Source organism: Staurois parvus, unplaced genomic scaffold, assembly GCF_062004578.1.
Source record: "Staurois parvus isolate SC_StPar_1 unplaced genomic scaffold, SC_StPar_1.0 ptg001039l, whole genome shotgun sequence".
Classification (NCBI taxonomy): domain Eukaryota; kingdom Metazoa; phylum Chordata; class Amphibia; order Anura; family Ranidae; genus Staurois; species Staurois parvus.
In genome coordinates this window covers 735,088-758,379 of record NW_028318835.1, presented here as the reverse complement: position 1 = coordinate 758,379, position 23,292 = coordinate 735,088, and the positions used below count along the sequence as shown (strand labels likewise).

The following is a 23,292-nucleotide window of genomic DNA, read 5'->3' as shown; positions in this document are numbered from 1 at the left end:
GGTTTCCCAGGAGAGGTGTACCCAGCTAGGAGGTGTCTACAGAGAACACAGTCATATGAGTATGGTGACCCTGGGCAGAGGAGAGGCTGTAGAAAGATGGCTATGAGATATTGCATGTGCTTTCACCTGAAACTACTGCGGATTGTCTGCTTTGTGATTGATTGTGTATGTCATGTGACTCTGGATTGTATGTCCTTGTGATTTGACTGTTTTGCTATTCTCTGAACAACACCAGTAGAGTGCAGTGAAGATGTTTATTACATGGACATTTCTTCCTTTTCATATAAAGGCCTATGGCTGGGAATGTCGTGAGGAGGCCTATGGCATGGAGCAGTCTGTCGTCTATTTGTTATGTGATCTTGTTGGCAATGTTTGATATGTTGCCCAATTCTCAGTTGGACTGTTTTTTGACATCCCAATTGTAATTATTTAAATAAGCTTTTGTCCTGTACTGTATGATAAGGAAAATTAGACTTACTTGCCAGTGAAATCTGTTTCCTGGAGAACAGTACAGGACATTGGTCCCTCCCCTCTGTTTATATGATCTCACTATTGCTTGTCAGAAAACTGAGGCTAGCTGGGGGTGGGAGGGGTCATATAGGGGATGTCCCAGCAGCTTTTTTTGCCTGTGTCCGATCACCTGAATGTATTTGACTATAACTCAACTATAATGCATTAAAGAATCCAGTGTCCTGTCCTGTACTCTGGGAAATGGATTTTACTGAGTCAAAAAGCCTAATTTGTGTTTTATTAATGCCTACAATGCAATTGACCAATTGCCCTTTTTATATCACTTCTACATGGGCCTCATCAGAGTTCTTGGTGGCTGAGGACTGCAGCTTCTCATAATAAGTTGATATAGATAGATATTTTATGCTTGTGATTGTAGTATATTAGTGCCAGTCAGTCTCTTTAAGGCTTCATGCACACTCGATTAAAGAAAACATTGCTCCTAGAGTAGTTTAGCATTTTGCCTGTAGAGGCAACTAATATTTTCTACTGTATGTGCACATTAGGTAGTCTAGAGGCATTTTTTAAAAAAAAATGTTTTGCGTTTTTTAGGGTTTTTTTCCTGCAGAAAAAAATGCTAAATGTCCCTAAACGTTTTTTTCTGCCAGGAGCATTGGCATTTTTTTAAGTCAGTGTGCATGGAGCCTTATGCTTCTTGTACACGAACAGCTCCTAAACTCGAGTAGGAGCTTTTGGCATTTTTTTGTCAAAGCTCCTAAACTCAACTCCATAAAAGCCTATGTGTCCATGTACACATAGGCTTTTATCAGAGTTCAGGAGCTGCCACATTTAGGTGAGGTTAAACCTCCCTTTCCTGAACACAGAAGAATTGTGTTCAGGATAGGAACATTTTGACTTCCGACCACAGGAAAACGAAAAAAATGCGGTACTGCGATTGTCGCATTTTGCCGCTATTTGCATTTTCCCATGGCCGGCAGTCAGGGTAGGCTTGTGTATATGAAGCCTTTAATGCCATATTCAGTTCTATGATTTTTGGTAAACTCCATAATAATTCTGCACCCTGTTTTAGTGGATTATCACTTGGTGTCCTTTTCTTGTGATGCAGAATCCCGGTGTGAAAAAGAGATGGATATTAGTGGTTATGCCATGTGCCTTCCTAACCTCACTCGACTACTAACTTTCCCATTTATAGAGCACAGACCCATATTCTGCATAGAGATTAAGGTGAGTGAACCTTCATTCTTTTTCACCTTTTTCTATGTGTGTGTTCACGTGTCTTTTATAATTCATAGTCTCTTTCACTTTCATGTACTTCTTCCATCTGAAGTACCTGGTTGATCCTGCCATTCATCCTTCTTCCTTGTTCTAAACTGACCACACAAAGTGCAGGAGCTCATCTGTACTTGAGTGGTCAGTTTGCTTCCTTTGGCTGGCCATTCAGAGGTACAGGACTGTGCAGAAACACATTGTGCCGATATTGGGTAATCGCAGCCAACTTTTGGCACACACTTGCTGCTTTATGAACAAACCTCCTGCTGAAGCACAGCCTGCATTATGCTTCAGGCTGAACAGACTATGGAATGCAGGCACTGCATCTGCACTGTGTATCTGCACTATGTCCTGTAACCCCAACCCCACTACCAGAAAGAAGAGATGCATGGTCACATGGCAGAACTTTTTAACCTTGTAAAAAAGATCATTTCTTAAACCTAAGCAAAACCATTTCTAGTATGTGCATAGTTATAACTGTATTGGAAAGTGTCTGTAACATTATGTATTCACAACTACGTTAATTGCACAATTTTTTCCTTAACAGTCGCTGGCCCCTCCCTCCTGCTGAGTGCCCCCAAAGCAAACAGCTAGCTATGGGGGTACCTAAGCAGACTCACTTCTGAGCTGCTGCTCTGTGTTTCCATTCACACACAGAGACGCAGGTTGACCCCTTCTCTCTCCTCATTGGCTCACTGGCTGTGATTGTCATTGGCCATTGGCTCCCGCTGCTGTCTCAGCCGATGAGGAGGGAGAGTCCCCGGAAAGCCAAGGCTCTAGTGCACATCGCTGGATCGTGATGAGGCTCACATATTTATTGGGGGGGGCTGCTTTACATAGACTGTTTTTTACCTTCATGCATAGAATGCATGCAGATCAAAAACCTAGAGCATTTACATCCACTTTAACATGGGCTTTACAAAAAAGAATGAATTGTGGTCACATTGGTCCACAGACCTGATTCATCATATGCTTGTGTTTTCTGCTGCAATAACCAGGAAAAGATATGAGACAAAAATGCATTTAATGTATTTCAGTGACAATATCCTCTGTCATCCCTGGGGTGACCCTGACTATGATCGACTTCACAAAATTCGACCCCTCATAAACTACCTTTCCCAGAAATTTGCAGATGTGTATACGCCCCAACAAAACATCTGTGTAGATGTGTCTCTTGTACATTTTTACTAACAGGCTTGCAATAAAGCAACATCTCTCTAGTAAGTGTGCCAGATACAGGGTCAAACCGTATAAGTTCTGTGAGAGGCCAACAGGCTACAGTGGGGCAAAAAAGTATTTAGTAAGCCACCAATTGTGCAAGTTCTCCCACTTAAAAAGATGAGAGAGGCCTGTAATTGGCATCATAGGTAGACCTCAACTATGAGAGACAAAATGAGAAAAAAAATCCAGACAATCACATTGGCTGATTTAGAAAGAATTTATTTGCAAATTATGGTGGAAAATAAGTATTTGGTCAATCTCAAAAGTTCATCTCAATACTTTGTTATATATCCTTTGTTGGCAATGACAGAGGTCAAACGTTTCCTGTAAGTCTTCACAAGGTTGGCACACACTGTTGCTGGTATGTTGGCCTATTCCTCCATGCAAATCTCCTCTAGAGCAGTGATGTTTTGGGGCTGTCGCTGGGCAACAAGGACTTTCAACTCCCTCCAAAGGTTTTCTATGGGGTTGAGATCTGGAGACTGGCTAGGCCACTCCATGACCTTGAAATGCTTCTTACGAAGCCACTCCTTCGTTGCCCCGGCGGTATGTTTGAGATCATTGTCATGTTGGAAGACCCAGCCACGTTTCATCTTCAATGCCCTTGCTGATGGAAGGAGGTTTGCACTCCAAATCTCACGATACATGGCCCCATTCATTCTGTCCTGTACATGGATCGGTCGTCCTGGTCCCTTTGCGGAGAAACAGCCCCAAAGCATGATGTTGCCACCCCCATGCTTCACAGTAGGTATGGTGTTCTTTGGATGCAACTCAGCATTCTCTCTCCTCCAAACACAACATATGACATTCTCCCAATCCTCTTCTGGATCATCCAAATGCTCTCTAGCAAACTTCAGACGGGCCCGGACATGTACTGGCTTAAGCTGGGGGACACATCTGGCACTGCAGGATCTGAGTCCCTGGCGGTGTAGTGTGTTACTGATGGTAGCCTTTGTTACGTTGGTCCCAGCTCTTTTCAGGTCATTCACTAGGTCCCCCCGTGTAGTCCTGGGATTTTTGCTCACCGTTCTTGTGATCATTTTGACCCCACGGGGTGAGATCTTGCGTGGATCCCCAGATCGAGGGAGATTATCAGTGTTCTTGTATGTCTTCCCTTTTCTGATTATTGCTTCCACAGTTGATTTGTTCACACCAAGCTGCTTGCCTATTGCATATTCAGTCTTCCCAGCCTGGTGCAGGTCTACAATTTTGTTTCTGGTGTCCTTCTACAGCTCTTTGGTCTTCACCATAGTGGAGTTTGGAGTGTGACTGTTTGAGGTTGTGGACAGGTGTCTTTTATACTGATAACAAGTTCAAACAGGTGCCATTGATACAGGTAATGAGTGCAGGACAAAGGAGCCTCTTAAAGAAGAAGGTACATGTCTGTGAGAGCCAGAAATCTTGCTTGTTTGTAGGTGACCAAATACTTATTTTCCACCATAATTTGCAAATAAATTCTTTCTAAATCAGCCAATGTGATTGTCTGGATTTTTTTCTCATTTTGTCTCTTATAGTTGAGGTCTACCTATGATGCCAATTACAGGCCTCTCTCATCTTTTTAAGTGGGAGAACTTGCACAATTGGTGGCTGACTAAATACTTTTTTGCCCCACTGTATATATACAGCTTTAGAGTTTATGAAAGAAAAGACAGTCAAGTGGAGCCCCCTGGATGCCCAGACTACTGGGGGAGCAGTGCCAAGATAGCTTGGAACTTATTGTCACCCTCGTTTCATAAGGGGTATCATTTGTATGTGGGCAACTTTTATGTAAGCGTGCAACTTTTTAGACATTTGTTAAAGAAATTGGCTGCTGTGAGACCGTGTAACCTAATCGCATTGGCTTCCCCAATGGATCATTAACATTCCACTTAGAAAGGCGTAGAAATCCTACTTTCGCAATGAAGAACTGCTAACAGTAAAGTTGCAGGACAAGCGTAATGTATTCATCCTGTATTCCATTCACCCAGACACGACAGTCCAACTTAAGTGTCTGGTGTAGTATCTGTGGGGGCGTCGCAGGAGCATGCAAAAGATAGCTGTTTAGAGGCTGAGCTGCTCACCAGTGCTACAAGCCGGAGCACCACATCACACACAGGGACAACAGAGATTGGCGGTTTTGGCCTCACAAGGTTTGTTCCTTATTGCTGGATCAGTAGAGTACCTGATGCCTCCTGACAATTACCATCTCTCTACAGTAGCATTGGGAGACCATTCCTGGTCCCCAACCCTGCAAACCTGACTGGTCGTACCCACACGGACTCTCAATACATAAGGTACTGTTATAGGCACCCATTTGGTCATCCAGCCCTTTTTAAAGACGCTAAAAAGCCGCCTTCTATGCCTGGTTCGCCATGCATTTTAAAATATCATCCTTAAATGTCAAGGGCCTTAACAGCCCTGCAAAAAGTAGCATAAAGCAAAAGCACTTACCTGTGACATATTTGTTTACAGGAAACGCACTTTAGCAGCAAGAATCCACAAACGTTTTCTAACGTCAACTTTGCACATATTTTCCACTTCATGGCAATATCTAAGAAAAGGGGAGTCGCAATAGCAATAAAAGACACTGTAAGGTTTAAACCAATTTCACAAGTAATTGATGATATGGGTAGATATATTATATTGATATGGGAAATTGAGAATACTACTTACACGTTACTCAACATATACCTGCCCAATGTGCGTCCTCTAGCCTGCCTAAAAAAATATGGAGAAAAGTTGAGTCCCTCTGCATATGACATGTGGGGACTTTAACTTGATTCCGGACCGGACAATGGATGTGTCCCACAGTAACAAGACTCATACAGGCAGAATAACTTTGGCCAGCTTTGTTTCTTCCACTGGACTATATGATGTGTGGAGATGTCAAAATGCATCAGAGAAGGACTTTACATTCTTGTCATTGTACATGCATCCAATTCTAGGATAGATCTGTTTCTAGTAGATAAATGTGTTACAGAGGATCACTGAATCAAAAATACATATTTTTACGTGGTCTGATCATGCCCCCATTTCTATTGTGATAGGAGTGAAGTGGTCTGAGACTAACGTAAATAGATGGAAAAATGATGTATATGCAATGTCAATGCCTGCATATAAAAAGGCTATTGAGGAATTAATTAAAGAATTTTTCATGATTAACGAAGGCTCTGTCTTGGATCTCTTTACACTTTTGGAATGTTCACAAAGCCTTTATGCAGGGAGTATTGCATAAAGTGTTACGAAACCCACAACAGTAAAATCAGTCTGTATATGCAGTAAAGCATGCTTGTTATACTCACTGTGGAACCTAAGGGGTTAATCCTCCGCTTTGTGTAAAAATGCTGTTTAATCCTGTCTTCTCTGATTCTCCCATAATTCCAGTATCTCCATCTTATGTCTAGTGTCATAAGACATATTGTGTGGAACCACTGCACATGCTGAATTTGGTGTGTATTGCTAGAGAGTTTTTTTTTTTCTTGGGAGAGTGCATGTGATCAGCACAGGGCCAATCAGCACTGCATCTTCCTAAAGAAACTCCTCCTGTAAGCTTTAACCAGTGCTCTGGTGAACACTGATGGAAGTTACAAGACTGTTCTAACTGATGATGAGAAAAGGTATTTAGCAGTTTATATTTACTACAATAATTGCATTTCCATGTTCTGTGTACTGTGGGAGACCAGTGAATGCAGGGTCCTGGGTTTAGTAACACTTTAAAATCAGTTCAGTGTCCAAGAAACAGAAAACTCAACAAAAGTCAGAACTTCTTGACCATATAGCCAAACTAGAGGCAATCAATAAAAAGAAACCTTCCCCAGAATTAACTCACAACTCTTTGACACTAGACATAAGCTACGAGGACTACTTACCTCCCAACACGATACAACATTTCCGTACACTTAAAGCTAGACAATTCCAGAGTGGTAATAAAGCTGGCAAATTGTTAGCTACTCAAATTAAAGAGAAAAATGCGAGACAAAAAAATCCCATTTTTAATCCACCCTCATACTGGCAAACAACTTCATAACCCACAAGACATAGCCGATGCTTTCAGCGTATATATATATACGATATATATATAGATAGATATATCTTTGCCTAGAGTGGGAGAGGAAGACCTCAATTCATTGAATGAGCCCTTCACCATAGAAGAAATAGCCAGTAATTAAATCTTTACCACGTAATAAAGCACCAGGTCCTGACAGGTACTCAAAGTATCATAAATTGTTTTTAAATTTGCTATCCCCTCATCTGGAACAGGTTTACAAGGCTATGATATCCTCTACTAATTTCCCCCAGGAAATGCTCTAACTAACTTACCTAAGCTGGGAAAAGATCCAGTGAAGCCCCAACATTTTAGGCCAATCCCTTTGCTAAATGTAGACTTAAAAATATATGGCAAGATGATAACCGTTAGACTAGCTTACCTTTTACCATCCCTAATCAAAACTGACCAAGTGGGATTTATCCCTGGATGTCAAGCCCCGGACACCACTAGACACACACTTAATCTTATACACCACACATAGTCCACGGGGAAGTCTTCTGTGTTTCTTACTCTTCATGCAGAGAAAGCTTTTGACCGGATTCATTGGGGATACCTAGACCAAGTTCTCAAATTTGGTTTAGTGGGTCCTGTATATTGAGCCATTATGGCCCTTTATACCAAGCCATCAGCCTTTGTACTCACGGAGGGTATCTTTTACAAAAGGTTTGACATTACAAATGGAGCCAGACAGGACTGTTCCTTGTCCCCATTGATAACTGTAGTATTAATGGAACCGTTAGCAGGAAAAATACATTCCCATAATGAAATATCGGGAATCACAGTTATACAAGTCTCCTATACCATTACACTCTTTGCGGATGATGTAATTTTAACATTATCCGACCCAGCTACTTCACTATCTAAAGCCTATGAAATACTTCAACAATTATCAGAGTTTCATATTATAAAATAAATGAAACCAAATACAGCCTAATGGGAACTAATATTCCAAAGAATATGTGAAATCTAAGCTATCAAGTACCATGGTCACAAGGTACTCTACAATATTTAGGTATAACCCTCACATACCCCTTTTCTAAACTACACTGGTGGCCAAAATTGTGGATACACCTTCTGATTTTGTCAGTTTTGGTTGATCGCTTTACTTACTCCCTTGTTTTTTCCTTCTAGACATTCGCTATTCTATGCAAATGGTAAACAAAATATTTTTGACAACATATGATATAAGTTTTGAGTTAATTTGAGCAGATTTACTGAAAAGTATCGACAGAAAGCTAGCTGGCGAGAATGTGAGGAAATGTTGCCAATTTTCATTTGTATATTATTGTGTATATGTTATAGTATTTGGTCAGAATAAAGCATTATGTTGCATAACAGAGATTCTAGTTGCATTACCTGCAATTTTATTTAGAGCTTAGGAAACTATTTTACATTTTATGTATTTTTTAAATTATATTAGAATAATTAAATTTAATTGTGCTGTTTTGACCTAAAATGTACTTAAATAACTATATTTGTAGAAATAAATTAAGCCATCAATTAAAAGGTCAGACTTGTCACCAAAGAAAAGAGCAACAGCAATAAACATTAGGAAATGAAGGTTATAGTTTTCACGAAATTGCCAGGAAAATGGGTGAAGGAGTTTCTGCATCCGAAGTCCAGAAGCTGTGTGCACGATTTACGAACACCAAAAGTATCTAAACTCAGCAAGGCAGAGGAAGGAAAAAAGCTACAACACCCAAAACTGACAGAAGAATTGCAAGACTTGCTTTGCAGAATAGAAAATCCTCTCCCAAGGATATCAACAAGGTGTTGCCAGATGGAGGACTGTCAGTGTCTGACTGAACAGTAAGAAGTCGACTTGTTACTGCTGGATTAAGAGCTCGAATACCAAGAAAAAAAAAACATTTTTGAACTGCCAACAAAGAAAAGAGTTGAATGGGCCAAGAAACATCAAAATTGGACAACAGAAAATTGGGAATAATTATTTGGAGTGATGAAACACTAATTTCTATTTTCGGAAGCAATGGTGTTCGATACGTGTGAAGGTCAGGCGAAGAATGCCTTCCTGAGTTCATGACAGCAACAATGAAACACCTTCAAAGCGTCATGATATGGAGCTGCATGTCTTGGTATGGTGTTGGGCGAATGCAGGTTATTGATGGCATTATTAATGCAGAGCGATACATCAAAGAGGTCCTGGGACCAAAGTTGATCCTATCAATAAGCGACTTAGCGGACAAAGGCACAGAATTTACTTTTCAACAGGATGGAGCTACATGCCATACAGCTCGTAAATTCCTTAAATGGTTCAATGACAAGAAATTTCCTCTGCTTTCCTGGCTTGGAAATAGCCCTGATTTGAATCCCATCGAAAATCTTTGGTCAAGATTGAAACACGTGATCTCGCGCAAGAATCCAAGCAACAAGCGAGGACTCATTGAGGCTATAATCAATTCCTGGCATCATTTGATCACAGAAGAGGATGTCAAAAGACTTGAAGAGTCAATGCCTAGAAGGTATCAGGCAGTAGTTAAGGCCAAAGGCTATCCAACACGTTATTGAAAAAACACATTGTGACAAACTTGAAATTATCATTTTTATGCTATATAATAGCCAAGATGCATTATGGTACATTTCCAGCCAAAATTGAACGTATTTAAAGATTTTTTGGTTAAGGCATCCATTTACTATATTAAATTTTACTTTTGCTGTGACATTTTTAGAGATTTTGTATATAAAAAGTACTTTAAACTGAAAAAGTTTGAAAAAATGTAAGATGTATCCACAATTTTGGCCACCAGTGTATATCAAGCTAATTTCCTACCTTTCATCGAAAATATAAAATGCAAACTAGCCCGTTTAAAAAAAAAAAAAAAATGTATTACTTTTCCTGGGTGGGGAGAATAGCAATATACAAGATGTTAATATTGCCCAAAATTGTATACTACTACCAAACAATTCCTATTAATCTCCCCCAAAACCTTCTTTCAGATATTACAAAAGCAACTGTTAATCTTTCTGTGGTACGAGAAAAAACCCAGATGCTCTCATAAACTATTTTTAAAACAGAGAAGCAAGAGGTATGGGAATGCCAGTAATTCAAGATTGCTTCTCTGTTTTAAAAATAGTTTATGAGAGCATCTGGGTTTTTTCTCGTACCACAGAAAGATTAACAGTTGCTTTTGTAATATCTGAAAGAAGGTTTTGGGGGAGATTAATAGGAATTGTTTGGAAGTAGTATACAATTTTGGGCAATATTGTTGCAATATTACTGGACCAGATGAGACATTGGTTCATTCTCCAGAGTACCAAACATTGGTGCCAAATAGAGCAAATATATGTGACCCAGGGACATCTAAAAGCATTAATGCTAGCAGACACTATGGGTGGTGCACCTATTACCTATTCACACCCCATAATTTAAGCTACACTCCAGGTGTGGAGATACTTTCGAAAAAAGACAGGAATATTGACACATGAACATCTAGTTATAGATTCTGTTTTACACCCTTTTCCCTTTTGAGAGGAGGTACCAAGGTTGGCAAAGGGACAAGATTGTTCCTATAGAGTAAGCTTTGTATATCTTGAATATACACCTGGACAGAGCAATTATTCTATTCTTATTATATTCTGTTTATATTTTGTTTATTTTTTTTTCTATTTATTTATAAGCTGTGATTACTCGCCTTAAACATATGGTAGAGTATGTGAATAAGTTTTTGGTGGTTACATTAACTGTAAGTGCTGTTACTTCATAACTAGCAAGTGTTTGGAAATGGAATAATTGAATATACTGCTACCAATGTTCTTTTTCTGTGTTTTTTGTTTTTTTGTTTCTTGTACACATGGTGATAAATAAGATTTGTTTATCAAACTCTTTGTAAGAAAATTTAATAAAAACTATTTTATAAGAAAAGAGTATCTGCGCATATGACTATTATCTTTATATGGGAGGTGAAGACTTCAATGACCAAGTGATGAAGCAGTATTTACTCTCTAGTTAGAAAAAAAGTCAATAAAAAAAAAAGAGTTTTATTGAGTTAATATTTCCTTACTGTGTGTTATTGCTAACTGTTGTTTGCTTTGCAGGAATACCAATCAGCTGCAGAACTGAACTGTGTATTCTAGCATCCATAGGGTGCTGCTCTCAGAATACATATGTTAGTGCCTTTAGCGCTGCAGGTGGAGATTTCTCCATCTGCAATAAAAGAAAAAGTGTATGCGTAGCATTACGAGCGTTGGGTGGTCAGCGGGCAATAACTCCTATGCTTCAACATATTCAGTACTTTTTTCTGGATAAGATTTCTTTATCCACTTTGATCAATGTGAATGGAGGAATCTGTTAGGTCCATTTTTTTGTACCGCCAGAACTAGAAGCATTGTGTGGTCAGTGGGCAGTAGCCCCTATGCTTCGGCATATATCTCTTTCACTTTTTCTGGCCGAAATGTCTTCATCCACATTGATCGATGTAAATGGAGGAATCTGTTAGGTTCCTTTTTTCATATTGCCAAAAGAACATTACATGTATGCCCAAAATTGGAAGAGTGGGTGGATGTGTGGCCAAAGCTTCTAACGTTGGGTATGAAATGCTAGGACAGTGCAAACACGCCCCAAATTACCCTTTTTTGGAAAGTTGACACTCCAATGCATTTGATAAGAGAAATAGTGAGTATTTTGCAGATCCTATTTTTTTGTCACAAGATTTTGAAAAATGAAAATGGGTTATATGTGCTAACCTTGTATTTCAGGGCCTCCGAAACTGTGGTAGGTAGTCAGGAAACCAAATGAGGAAGTTATGAAGCCTGAAGGTCTTCATTCGATTTTGGGCCCCTGTATGTGGCTAGGCTCTCACATGTGATATTCCCACACTCCGGAGAATTAGCAGAATGTGTTTTGGGGTGTAATTCCACATATACCCATGGCATGTGTGAGAAATATGTAATTAACCGCTTGCCTACCAGCCGCAGTGTATATACTGTGGCAGGGCAGCACCGCTGTGCTAAACCACGTTATAAAACAGGGTTTAACAAAACAGGTAGGGGGCGCGCACCCGCCCTACCTGCTCCGCCGATCGCGGCAGCGGGTGTCCATCACCAGATCCTGGCGGGTCATTACCCGCTGCCTCCTGGCGATTAGCGGCAATCACTGACAGAGAGCACGGCTGCAGTGTTTACACTGCACCTGTGCTCCCTGTCAGCTCCTAACACACTGTCACGGAGAGCAGAGATTAGCTTTCCAGGACAGCATGTGCCCGTGAAGTACACACCCCCCGCCCACTAGTAAAACACTCCCCTCACACAGTTAACCCTTTCATTGAATAAAAAAAGTTAACCCCTTCCTCCCCAGTGCCATTAGTACAGTGTCAGTGTTTTTTTTTTTCACTGATCACTGTATTGGTGTCACTGGGGATGTCAGTTCCCCACCAGTGTCAAAATGTCCACCGCAGTCTTGCCATAAGTTGCTAATCACTGTCATAAATCGCTGATCACCGCCATAAGTCGCTGATTGCCGCAATTATTAATATTAAAAAAAAAATCCCAGTATCTTTCCCGCCATTTGTAAACGCTATAACTTTCACGTAAACCAATTAATTTACACGTATTAGGATTTTTTTTAGCAAAGACATGTCGCAGAATACATTTTGGCTGAAATTTATGACAAAATTTGATTTTTAAATTTTTTTTACTGGACATGTTTTATAGCAAAAAGTTCAAAATATTGTTTTGTTTTTTTTTCTCAAAATTGTCAGGCTTTTTTTTTTATAGCGCAAAAAATAAAAAACACACGGGCGATCAAATACCACCAAAAGAAAGCTCAATTTGTGGGGAAAAAAGGGCGTAAATTTAATTTGGGTGCAGTTTTGCATGACCGCGCAATTGTCAGTTAAAGTAACGCAGCGACATAACACAAACCACTTCTGTAACCGCTTCCTGACCGCCCTATAGCAGAAATACTGCTACAGGGCGGCACAGGTGCACAAAATCACACACACATATATATACCGTATTTTTCGCTCCATAAGAAGCACTTTTTTCCCCCCAAAAAAGGGGGGAAAATGTCAGTGCGTCTTATGGAGCGAATGTAAAGCGGCCGGTCCGGTATTTCTGCCGCCACCATGTCAGAATACCGGGCCGGCCGATCAGCTGTTCTCTCCTGCAGGACCTTACCTGTTCCTCGCTCCAGCACTGCAGTCTTCCCGCTGCGGCTTCTGTGACAGCCGGGTGCCCACTGCGCATGCGCGAGAAGCGCCGCGCTTTGTGAATGGTCCGGTGTCTTCTGGGACACATGACAGGTCCCAAAAGGCTCCGGGCCATTCACAAAGCGCGGCGCTTCTCGGGCATGCGCAGTGGGCACCCGGCTGTCACGGAAGCCGCCGCGGGAAGAAGGAGGAAGGACAACTCCGTGGAAGTGGGAGCGGGTACCTGTCAAATTCAGGTACCCGCTCCCCCTCCCTCCCCAAAGGGAGGTCATCTCCTTTACTGTCTGCAGTCTCTGGTCATCCCCTGCACTGTCCACAGTCTCTGGTCATTCCCTGTACTATGTCCGCAGTCTCTGGTCATTCCGTGTACTGTGTCCGCAGTCTGTGGTCATTCCCTGTACTGTGTCCGCAGTCTCTGGTCATTTCCTGTACTGTGTCCGCAGTCACTGGTCATCTCCTATACTATGTTCGCAGTCTCTGGTCATCCCCTGTCCTGTGTCCGCAGTCTCTGGTCATCCCCTGTACTGTGTCTGCAGTCCATTGGTTCAGAATATTTTTTTCCTTGTTTTTCTCCTCTAAAACCTAGGTGCGTCTTATGGAGCGAAAAATACGGTGTGTGTGTGTGTGTATATATATATATATATATATATATATATATATATATATATATATATATATGCACCGTGTTCCAAATTATTATGCAAATGATATTTTTCTCATTTACCTAAACAATTGATGTAAATAACAGTCAGCATAATTCTCATGTTATCAAATATTAAGAGTACAATTCAAATTTTATTGAGCAAACCTCCTAATGATAACAGTATTTTTTTTAAACATAAAAAGCTTACAATGCACTGTTCCAAATTATTACGCATAGTACGTTTCAAAACACTTTATAGGTAAAGAACTGAAAATTGTCATTTGTTGTGTTTGCAGCATATTTACCGAAATCAAAAGCTATTTCAATCAAACTTTTAACAACATTTTAACTTTTTAAACATTTTAACAGGTCACGTTACATTTTAACATAGGACCCCTTATTTTATAGCAGCCTTGCATCCATTGAACTTGTGAGTTTTTGGACAGTTTCTGCTTGAATTTGTTTGCAAGATGTCAGAATAGCCTCCCAGAGCTGCTGTTTGGATGTAAACTGCCTCCCACCCTCATAGATATTTTGCTTGAGGATGCTCCAAAGGTTCTCAATAGGATTGAGGTCAGGGGAGGATGGAGGCCACACCATGACTTTCTCTCCTTTTATACCCATTACAGTCATTGATGCAGAGGTATTCTTTGCAGCATGAGATGGTGCATTGTCATTCATGAAGATGATTTTATTACGGAAAGTATAGTTCTTCCTTCTGTACCAGGGAAGAAAGTGGTCTGTCATAAACTCCACATACGTTGCAGAGGTCAACTTTACATCTTCGGGGGCTCTAAAGGGGCCGACCCGCTCTGTTCCCATGATTCCGGCCTAAAACATGACTCCACCACCGCCTTGCTGATGTCGCAGCTTTGTTGGAACAGGGTGGCCGTCCACCAACCATCCACTACTCCATCCATCTGGACCATCCAGGGTTGCACGGCACTCATCAGTGAACAGGACTGTTTGAAAATTAGTCTTCATGTATTTCTCTGCCCAATGCAGCCGTTTCTGCTTGTGAGCATTGGTTAGTGGTGGCCGAATAGAAGGTTTATGCACAGTTGCAAGACTCTGAAGGACTCTACACCTTGATGCCTGTGGGACTCCAGAGGCACCAGCAGCTTCAAATATCTGTTTGCTGCTATGTAATGGTATTTTAGCAGCTGCTCTCTTGATCCGATGCATGGATCTGGCAGAAATCTTCCTCAATGTGCCTTTATCTGCACGAACCCGTCTGTGCTCTGAATCAGCCACAAATCTCTTAATAGTGCGATGATCACGCTTACGTTTTCATGAAATATCTAATGTTTTCATACCTCGTCCAAGGCATTGAACTATTCCACTCTTTTCAGCAGCAGAGAGATCCTTTTTCTTCCCCATATTGCTTGAAATGTTGCTCTGCTTAATAATGTGGAACTCCCTCCTTTAGTAGTTTTTCCTTAAATTGGGCTCACAGGTGTCCGAGATTGTTTTCAGTGATCAAAAGAGCCCTGACACACAATGCCATCCATGAGTTAAACTGAAAAACAAAATATTTCATCTTTGTGACACTGAAATAGATTTTGCACAAAAATTTGGAACGCGGTGTATATACATGATTTGTGCTCCCGTGGTTTTCACGCCCCTCCCAGATGGCGTCAGATTGCCTGTCAGTACACCAGTCATCACGTTTAAAACCTTGATTGCCAGCAACACGCTCATACACAATAAATCTCCTTTGCTGGTATAGTGTCTAAACGGATCAATATCTTTGATCAGATCAGCAGCGGTCACATTAGTATAGCGTCCTCAAAAACGCAGCGTTAACAGGATCAGCCCCGACACCTGCCAGCATCTGCGTTTAGCCCCTACGCTTACCCCCCCCTTCTCCCCCAGTAAGTGCAGTGTCAGTTGGTCCCTGTCACTTGAAATATTACACACAAAACCGCAGTGTTCGCAGAATCCGGCTTGATCTCTGTTAGCACTTGACGTTAAATTTTGATGACTCTCATATGCAGCCTCTTAGATTGTAAGCTCCCAGGATCAGGCCCTCCTGTCTTGTATTGAACTGTATTGTCTCCCGTTATATTGTAGCGCTGAGCAAACTGTTGGCGCTATATAAATCCTGTATAATAATAATAATAATAATACCAGCACTGCAGTATGACTTGGTGACGTGGCGAGTCCTATAAGTGCAGTACAAGCTGGTGCGGTGGCGAGCACAAGTATTGTCCCGCAGCCACTAAGAATTCGCACACAGGTCCATAGAGCCCCTGATATCCTTCCGGATGTGTTTTCAAATCCCGATTGGTAGTCCACAAATTTTGCAGCTTTTGTACTTCCCCTGTTCACTGCCCAACCCGGAATTCAGGTGGAAATAGAAAATTTAACTACTCCCCTTGATTTTTGGAGCGGTTTTTCACGGAATATCTGTATACGTTGATTGTGGATCAAAGCAATTTATATGCACAATTTATCGCCGCCAACCAAAATTCAAACATTGCCAGGCCATTCGCATGGAAACCCATTACGGTTTCCAAATTTACTTTTTTTAAGGGCCTAACCCTCAACATGGGCATTACTAAAAGAAATGAATTCCAGTTGTATTGGTCCGCAGACCCAATTCATCATATACCGTGTTCTCTGCTGCCATGGCCAGACATAGATATGAGAGCATAATGTGTTTTATGCATTTCAACGAAAATACACTGTCATCTTCGGGGTGACCCTGAATTTGACCGGCTACACAAAATTCAGCTCCTCGCATATCACCTTAATCAAAAATTTGCAGATGTCTATACTCCCCAGCAAAACATCTGCGTTGATGAGTCCCTAATTCATTTTTCTGGCCGCACTGCATTCAAACAATTTCTCGCCAGCAAGCGTGCCAGATATGGAGTCAAGATGTAGAAGACCTGTGAGAGGGCAACAGGCTATACTTATACGTTTCGGTTTTATGAGGGAAAAGATAGTCACGTGGAGCCCCCCAGATTCCCAGACTACATTGGGAGCAGTGGCAAGATAGTTTGGGACTTGGTGTCATCCTTTTTCCATATGGGGTACCACTTATACGTGGACAATTTTTATTCAAGTGTGCCACTATTTAGACATTTGTACAATCTTGGAACTGGCGCTTGTGGCAAAGTGTGACCTAATGTGTGCCCCCCATTAGAAGTTGGTGGATGCAGGGTGGTATATTCTAATGGTGGGCATACCACGCACTTTTTTTTTTGGCAGAGATTTCTTCTTTTTTTTTTTTATTCAGTCCACAGGCTGCATAAAAAAACCCCCGAAAGAACATAGCATACAGTCAGGTCCATAAATATTGGGACGTCGACACGATTCTAAAATTTTTGGCTCTATGCACCACCACAATGGATTTGAAATGAAACAAACAAGATGTGCTTTAACTGCAGACTGTCAGCTTTAATTTGAGGGTATTTACATCCAAATCAGGTGAACGGTGTAAGAATTACAACAGTTTGCATATGTGCCTCCCACTTGTTAAGCGACCAAAAGTAATGGGACAATTGGCTTCTCAGCTGTTCCATGGCCAGGTGTGTGTTATTCCCTCATTATCCCAATTACAATGAGCAGATAAAAGGTCCAGAGTTCATTTCAAGTGTGCTATTTGCATTTGGGATCTGTTGCTGTCGAATCTCAAGATGAGATCCAAAGAGCTATCACTATCAGTGAAGCAAGCCATCATTAGGCTGAAAAAACAAAAAAACCCATCAAAGAGATAGCAAAAACATTAGGCGTGGCCAAAACAACTGTTTGGAACATTCTTAAAAAGAAGGAACGCACCGGTGAGCTCAGCAACACCAAAAGACCCGGAAGACCACGGAAAACAACTGTGGTGGATGACCGAAGAATTCTTTCCCTGGTGAAGCAAACACCCTTCACAACAGTTGGCCAGATCAAGAACACTCTCCAGGAGGTAGGTGTATGTGTGTGTCAAAGTCAACAATCAAGAGAAGACTTCACCAGAGTGAATACAGAGGGTTCACCACAAGATGTAAACCATTGGTGAGCCTCAAAAACAGGAGGGCCAGATTAGAGTTTGCCAAACGACATCTAAAAAAGCCTTCACATTTCTGGAACAACATCCTATGGACAGATGAGACCAAGATCAACTTGTACCAGAGTGATGGGAAGAGAAGAGTATGGAGAAGGAAAGGAACTGCTCATGATCCTAAGCATACCACCTCATCAGTGAAGCATGGTGGTGGTAGTGTCATGGCGTGGGCATGTATGGCTGCCAATGGAACTGGTTCTCTTGTATTTATTGATGATGTGACTGCTGACAAAAGCAGCAGGATGAATTCTGAAGTGTTTCGGGCAATACTATCTGCTCATATTCAGCCATATGCTTCAGAACTCATTGGACGCCGCTTCACAGTGCAGATGGACAATGACCCAAAGCATACTGCAAAAGCAACCAAAGAGTTTTTTAAGGGAAAGAAGTGGAATGTTATGCAATGGCCAAGTCAATCACCTGACCTGAATCCGACTGAGCATGCATTTCACTTGCTGAAGACAAAACTGAAGGGAAAATGCCCCAAGAACAAGCGGGAACTGAAGACAGTTGCAGTAGAGGCCTGGCAGAGCATCACCAGGGATGAAACCCAGCGTCTGGTGATGTCTATGCGTTCCAGACTTCAGGCTGTAATTGACTGCAAAGGATTTTCAACCAAGTATTAAAAAGTGAAATTTGATTTATGATTATTATTCTGTCCTATTACTTTTGGTCCCTTAACAAGTGGGAGGCACATATGCAAACTGTTGTAATTCCTACACAGTTCACCTGATTTGGATGTAAATACCCGCAAATTAAAGCTGACAGTCTGCAGTTAAAGCACATCTTGTTTGTTTAATTTCAAATCCATTGTGGATTTGAGCCAAAAATTTTTGAATTGTGTCGATGTCCCAATATTTATAGACCTGACTGTATATACCCAACAAGGACCAGCGACATACTAGTACATCACTGGACTTTAAGTGGTTACACCTGGATAATGCCTATAGCTGCAGGCATCATCCTGGTATCATTTTTTTCAGGTGGCAATCAGCTTTCATGTAAAAGCAATCCTAGTGGCTAACTGCAGGATTGCTTTTACAAGCAGCAGGAGACAATACCCCCCCCCCCCCTCCCCTGCTGCCTTCCACGGCCTTCTCGGGCAGTCCCTAGCCATAGGGGGAACCTGAGAATGCAGCCGGTGTTTCTGCCAGCTGACCATAGAGCTGGTTGGAGATCATCTCTATAGCCTAAGAATTTGGACGCTACAAGCATTTCATCACTTCAGTTATGCAGGATATAAACAGCACCATTTCTAAATTGGGAAAGCATTTGAATACAACGATTTTGGTTTGATTAGATAATGTAAGGGCAGATAGGTCTGATAGACCTCAGATTTCTCAAAAAAGAATATATGACAATGCCCATTGAAGTTATGGGGGATATTTGCATTCCCTGTGATAGCATTAAAAGCGATTAAAAAAAATAAAATAATTAAAAGGACAGTGTAAAAATAATTAAATAAAAATAACTTAAAAAATAAAAGTACCCTCGGCCCCCCCCCTGCACATGCGCGCACCTGCGTTCATGAGCGTTGACCCTGTGCCAGTATGGAAACAGCAGTTGCACCATGCATGTGAGGTATCGCCACAAACTTCAGATCAAGGGCAATAATTCTAACACTAGACCTCCTCTGTAAATCTAAAATGGTAGCTTGTAAAGACTTTTAAACATTGCCTATGGATATTAAAAACATATGCAGTTTGTCGCCATTGCACGGGGCATGCACAGTTTTAAAGCATATCATGTTTGGTATCTATTTTCTCGGCATACCATCATCTTTTATATTTTACCAAATAATTGGCCAATATATTGTGTTTTTGTACATTAAAAGTAAAAAGTGTATTTTTTAAAAAAAATTGTGTTTTAAAAATCGCTGCGCGAGTACTATGTGCAATAAAAATTGTAGTACCCACCATTTTATTCACTAGGGTGTTTGCTTTAAAAAAATATATAATGTTTGGGGTTTAAATTAATTTCCTAGCAAAAAAGACTGATTTTTTTCATGTGAATAAAAAGTGTCAGAAAAGGCTTGGTCTTCAGGTGGTTAGAAGAGTAAGTGATGTGTGGCATAAACTTCTAATGCTGGGCATAAAACACCCCCACCCCCCAGAACGACCCCTTTTTGGAAAGTTGACACCCCAAACTATTTCTGAGAGGCATGTTGAATCAATAGAAGAATTTATTTTTTTACCACAAGTTTTTGGAAAATGACAAACAAATTTTTTTTTTTTTTTTTTACACAAAATTGTCACTTAAATGATTTACTGCTCACACATGCCATGGGTATAAGTGGAATTACTCCCCAAAATACATTCTGCTACTTCTCCCGAGTATGGAGGTACCACATTTGAGAGACATTTTGGCAGTCTAGCCAAGTACAGGACCTCAAAATCCAATAAGCATCTTCAGGCTTTATTTTCTCATTACACTTCTTGACTAACTATCACAGTTTTGGAGGCCCTGAAATGCCAGGATAGCACCTAACCCCCCCAAATGACCCCTTTTTGGAAAGTAGACACCCCAAGGAATTTTATAAGTATGGTAAGTATTTTGCAGATCTCATTTGTTGCCACAAGTTTTTGGAAAATGAAGAAAAAAAAAACAAAAACATTTTTTCAATTTTTTGTATATTTCAAAACCTTGTTAGAAAAAATGAGATCTGCAAAGTACTCATCATGCCTCTTTTTAAATTCCTTGGGGTGTCTACTTTCCAGAAAGGGGTCATTTGGGTGGGTTGGGTGCTATCCTGGCATGTTTGGGCCTTCGAAACTGTGATAGGTATTGAGGAAGTGAAATGAGGAAGTTATGCACCTTCAGGCTTTCAAAATGGTCATTGGATTTCAGGCTCCTTTATGTGGCTAGGCTCCCAAAAAGTCTCACGTGTGGTATCCTCATACTCAGTAGAAGTAGTAGAATGTATTTTGGGGTGTAATGCCACATATACCCATGGCTTATGCGAGAAATAAATTATTTAAATGACAACTTTGTGTAAAAAAAAACAAAAAAAATGTTTTTGTCATTTTCCAGACACTTGTGGGATTAAAATAAATCTTCCATGGACACAATATGCCTTTCGGCAGATAGCTTAGGGTGTCTTCTTTACGAAAAGGGGTAATTTGAGGGTGTTTGTACTATCCTGGCATTTTAGCACCTCATGAAATGTGATGGGCAGTCAGAAAGTAAATGCTGTGTAAATTTCATTATCTATACCATAGTTTGTAGACGCTATAATTTTCACACAAAGCAATAAATGTACACTTACTGGGATTTTTTTAACCAAAAGCATGTAGCAGAATACATTTTGGCCAAAATTTATGATGAAAGTTTAGTTTTTTTGGATATTTTTTATGACCGAAATGAGAAAATATTGTTTTGTTTTAAAAAAAAAAAAAAAAATTTCTTCAAAAATGTTTTTGTTTATAGCGCCAAAAATAAAAAGTGCACAGGTGATCAAATACCACCAAAAGAATGCTCTATTTGTGTGAAAAAAAGGACATACATTTCATTTATGTACCGTATTGCATGACCGCGCAATTGTCCGTTAAACTAGCGCAGCGCTGTATAGCAACAAAATGGCGTAAATTGCAGTATCTATACCATAGTTTGTAGACGCTATAACTTTCACACAAAGCAATCAATATATACTTATTGGAATTTTTTTTACCAAAACATGTAGCAGAATACATTTTAGCCTAAATTTATAACCAACTTTGAGTTTACTATATATTTTTTATAGCTGAAAGTAAAAAATATTGTTTTTCTTCAAAATGTTTGGTCTTTTTATTTATAGCGTGAAAAATAAAAAGCGGACAGGTGATCAAATACCACTGAAAGAAAGCTCTATTTGTGTGGAAAAAAAGGACGTACATTTAGTTTGGGTGCAGCATTGCATGACTGCACAATTATCAGTTGAATTAGTGCAGCGCCGAGTAGCAAAAAGGGGCCTGGTAAGGAAGGGGGGTAAATCCTCTGGATGGCAAGTGGTTAAAGTATATAAAAAAAAAAAATTTAAAATTTATTTTGCTCTTTTCCAAAAACTTGTGCTAAAAAATAAAATATTCCATGGATTCAACGTGCCTCTCAACACTTATCTTGGGGTGTCTACTTTCCAAAAAGGGGTTATTTGGGGGTTGTTGGTACTGTCTTAGAATTTTAGTAGGCAGTCAGAAAATAAAAGCTGCGTAAATTCCAGTATATATACAGTCATGGCCAAAAATATTGACAGCCCTGCATTTCTGTTAGATGATGCACCACTTTGCCCAGAAAATTGTTGCAGTTACAGATTTTTAGCATTCTCTTGTTTTTTTCTTTTGTTTGTATTGGTATAACACAAAAATGTGGAGAAACAAAAAACCATATCTGACACATTCCACACAAAACCCCAAAAATGGACATTATTGGCACCTTCTCAAAATTGTATGAAATAATTGCATTCCAAGTTTGTGATTCTCCTGTAATTTGTACTTAAACTCACCCATATCAATTAACAGGTGCTGACAATACAGAAATCACACCAACAACCAATTAAAATGGTGATAAAATCAATCTCTCTGTTTTGTGTGTCTGTGTGCCCCATGGAGCATGGAGAAGAGAAAGAGCAGCAAAGAATCATCTGAAGACTTGAGAACAAAAATTGTGGAAAAGTATGGACAATCTCAAGGTTACAAGTCTATCTCCTGAGATCTTAATGTTCCTGTGTCCACTGTGTGCAACATTGTCAAGAAGTTTGCAGCCCAATGCACTGTAGCTAATCTCCCTGGATGTGGATGAAAGAGAAAAGTTGATCAAGGATTGCAACGAAGGATTGTTAAAATGGTGAAAGATTAAAAGAATGGCAAATGTAAAGAAAGGTAAAGTACCTTGATCAACTTCCAAACCAATTCAAGCTGACCTTGAATTTGTTTGGAACTTTGTCAGCACGCACTATACGTCACCATCTGAATGACAGTAGAAATTCTGAAGGACCCTCTGCACGCTGGTATATACCCTTTCAAGCAGACTATGCAATAAATAGGGATATTTAGTTCACACATATTGCAATACATGCTTAAGCTGGCCAACTGCGTCAAAGTAATCCCTCTATGGCCAGTCCTACTCTGCTCTGCATACGCAAATGCTACTGTGGACACAATGCTAACATAGGGGAAAAGACACAATGGGTGAGCGCTACAAGGTTCAGGTCTGGCTACTGACCCAACAATACAACAAACGAGATACCTGTGCTCAAATCCCAAAAGCTAGTGCATGCATCTGAATGACGGGATGCTATAGTAGGAGACCCAGGAAGACCCCGCTGCTGACACACCAACATAAAAAAGGCAGATTGGAGTTTGCTAAAACTTACCTGAGGAAGTCAAATTCCTTTTGGGAGAATGTGAGAATGTCTTGTAAACAGATGAAACAAAATTACAGCTTTTTGGTAAAGCCCATCATTCTA

At 40.4% G+C, this 23,292-nt stretch overlaps 1 protein-coding gene across 1 annotated transcript in view; it reads left to right on the top strand.

Annotated features, from left to right (window-relative positions):
- The window catches only part of IPPK (inositol-pentakisphosphate 2-kinase), an 837,585-nt gene that overhangs the window by 369,147 nt on the left and 445,146 nt on the right, over positions 1-23,292 (top strand). The window contains exon 5 of the mRNA XM_089657901.1: positions 1,577-1,695. Within this exon, the coding sequence (XP_089514027.1) occupies positions 1,577-1,695 (119 nt within the window). The remainder of the gene's footprint in view (positions 1-1,576; positions 1,696-23,292) is intronic.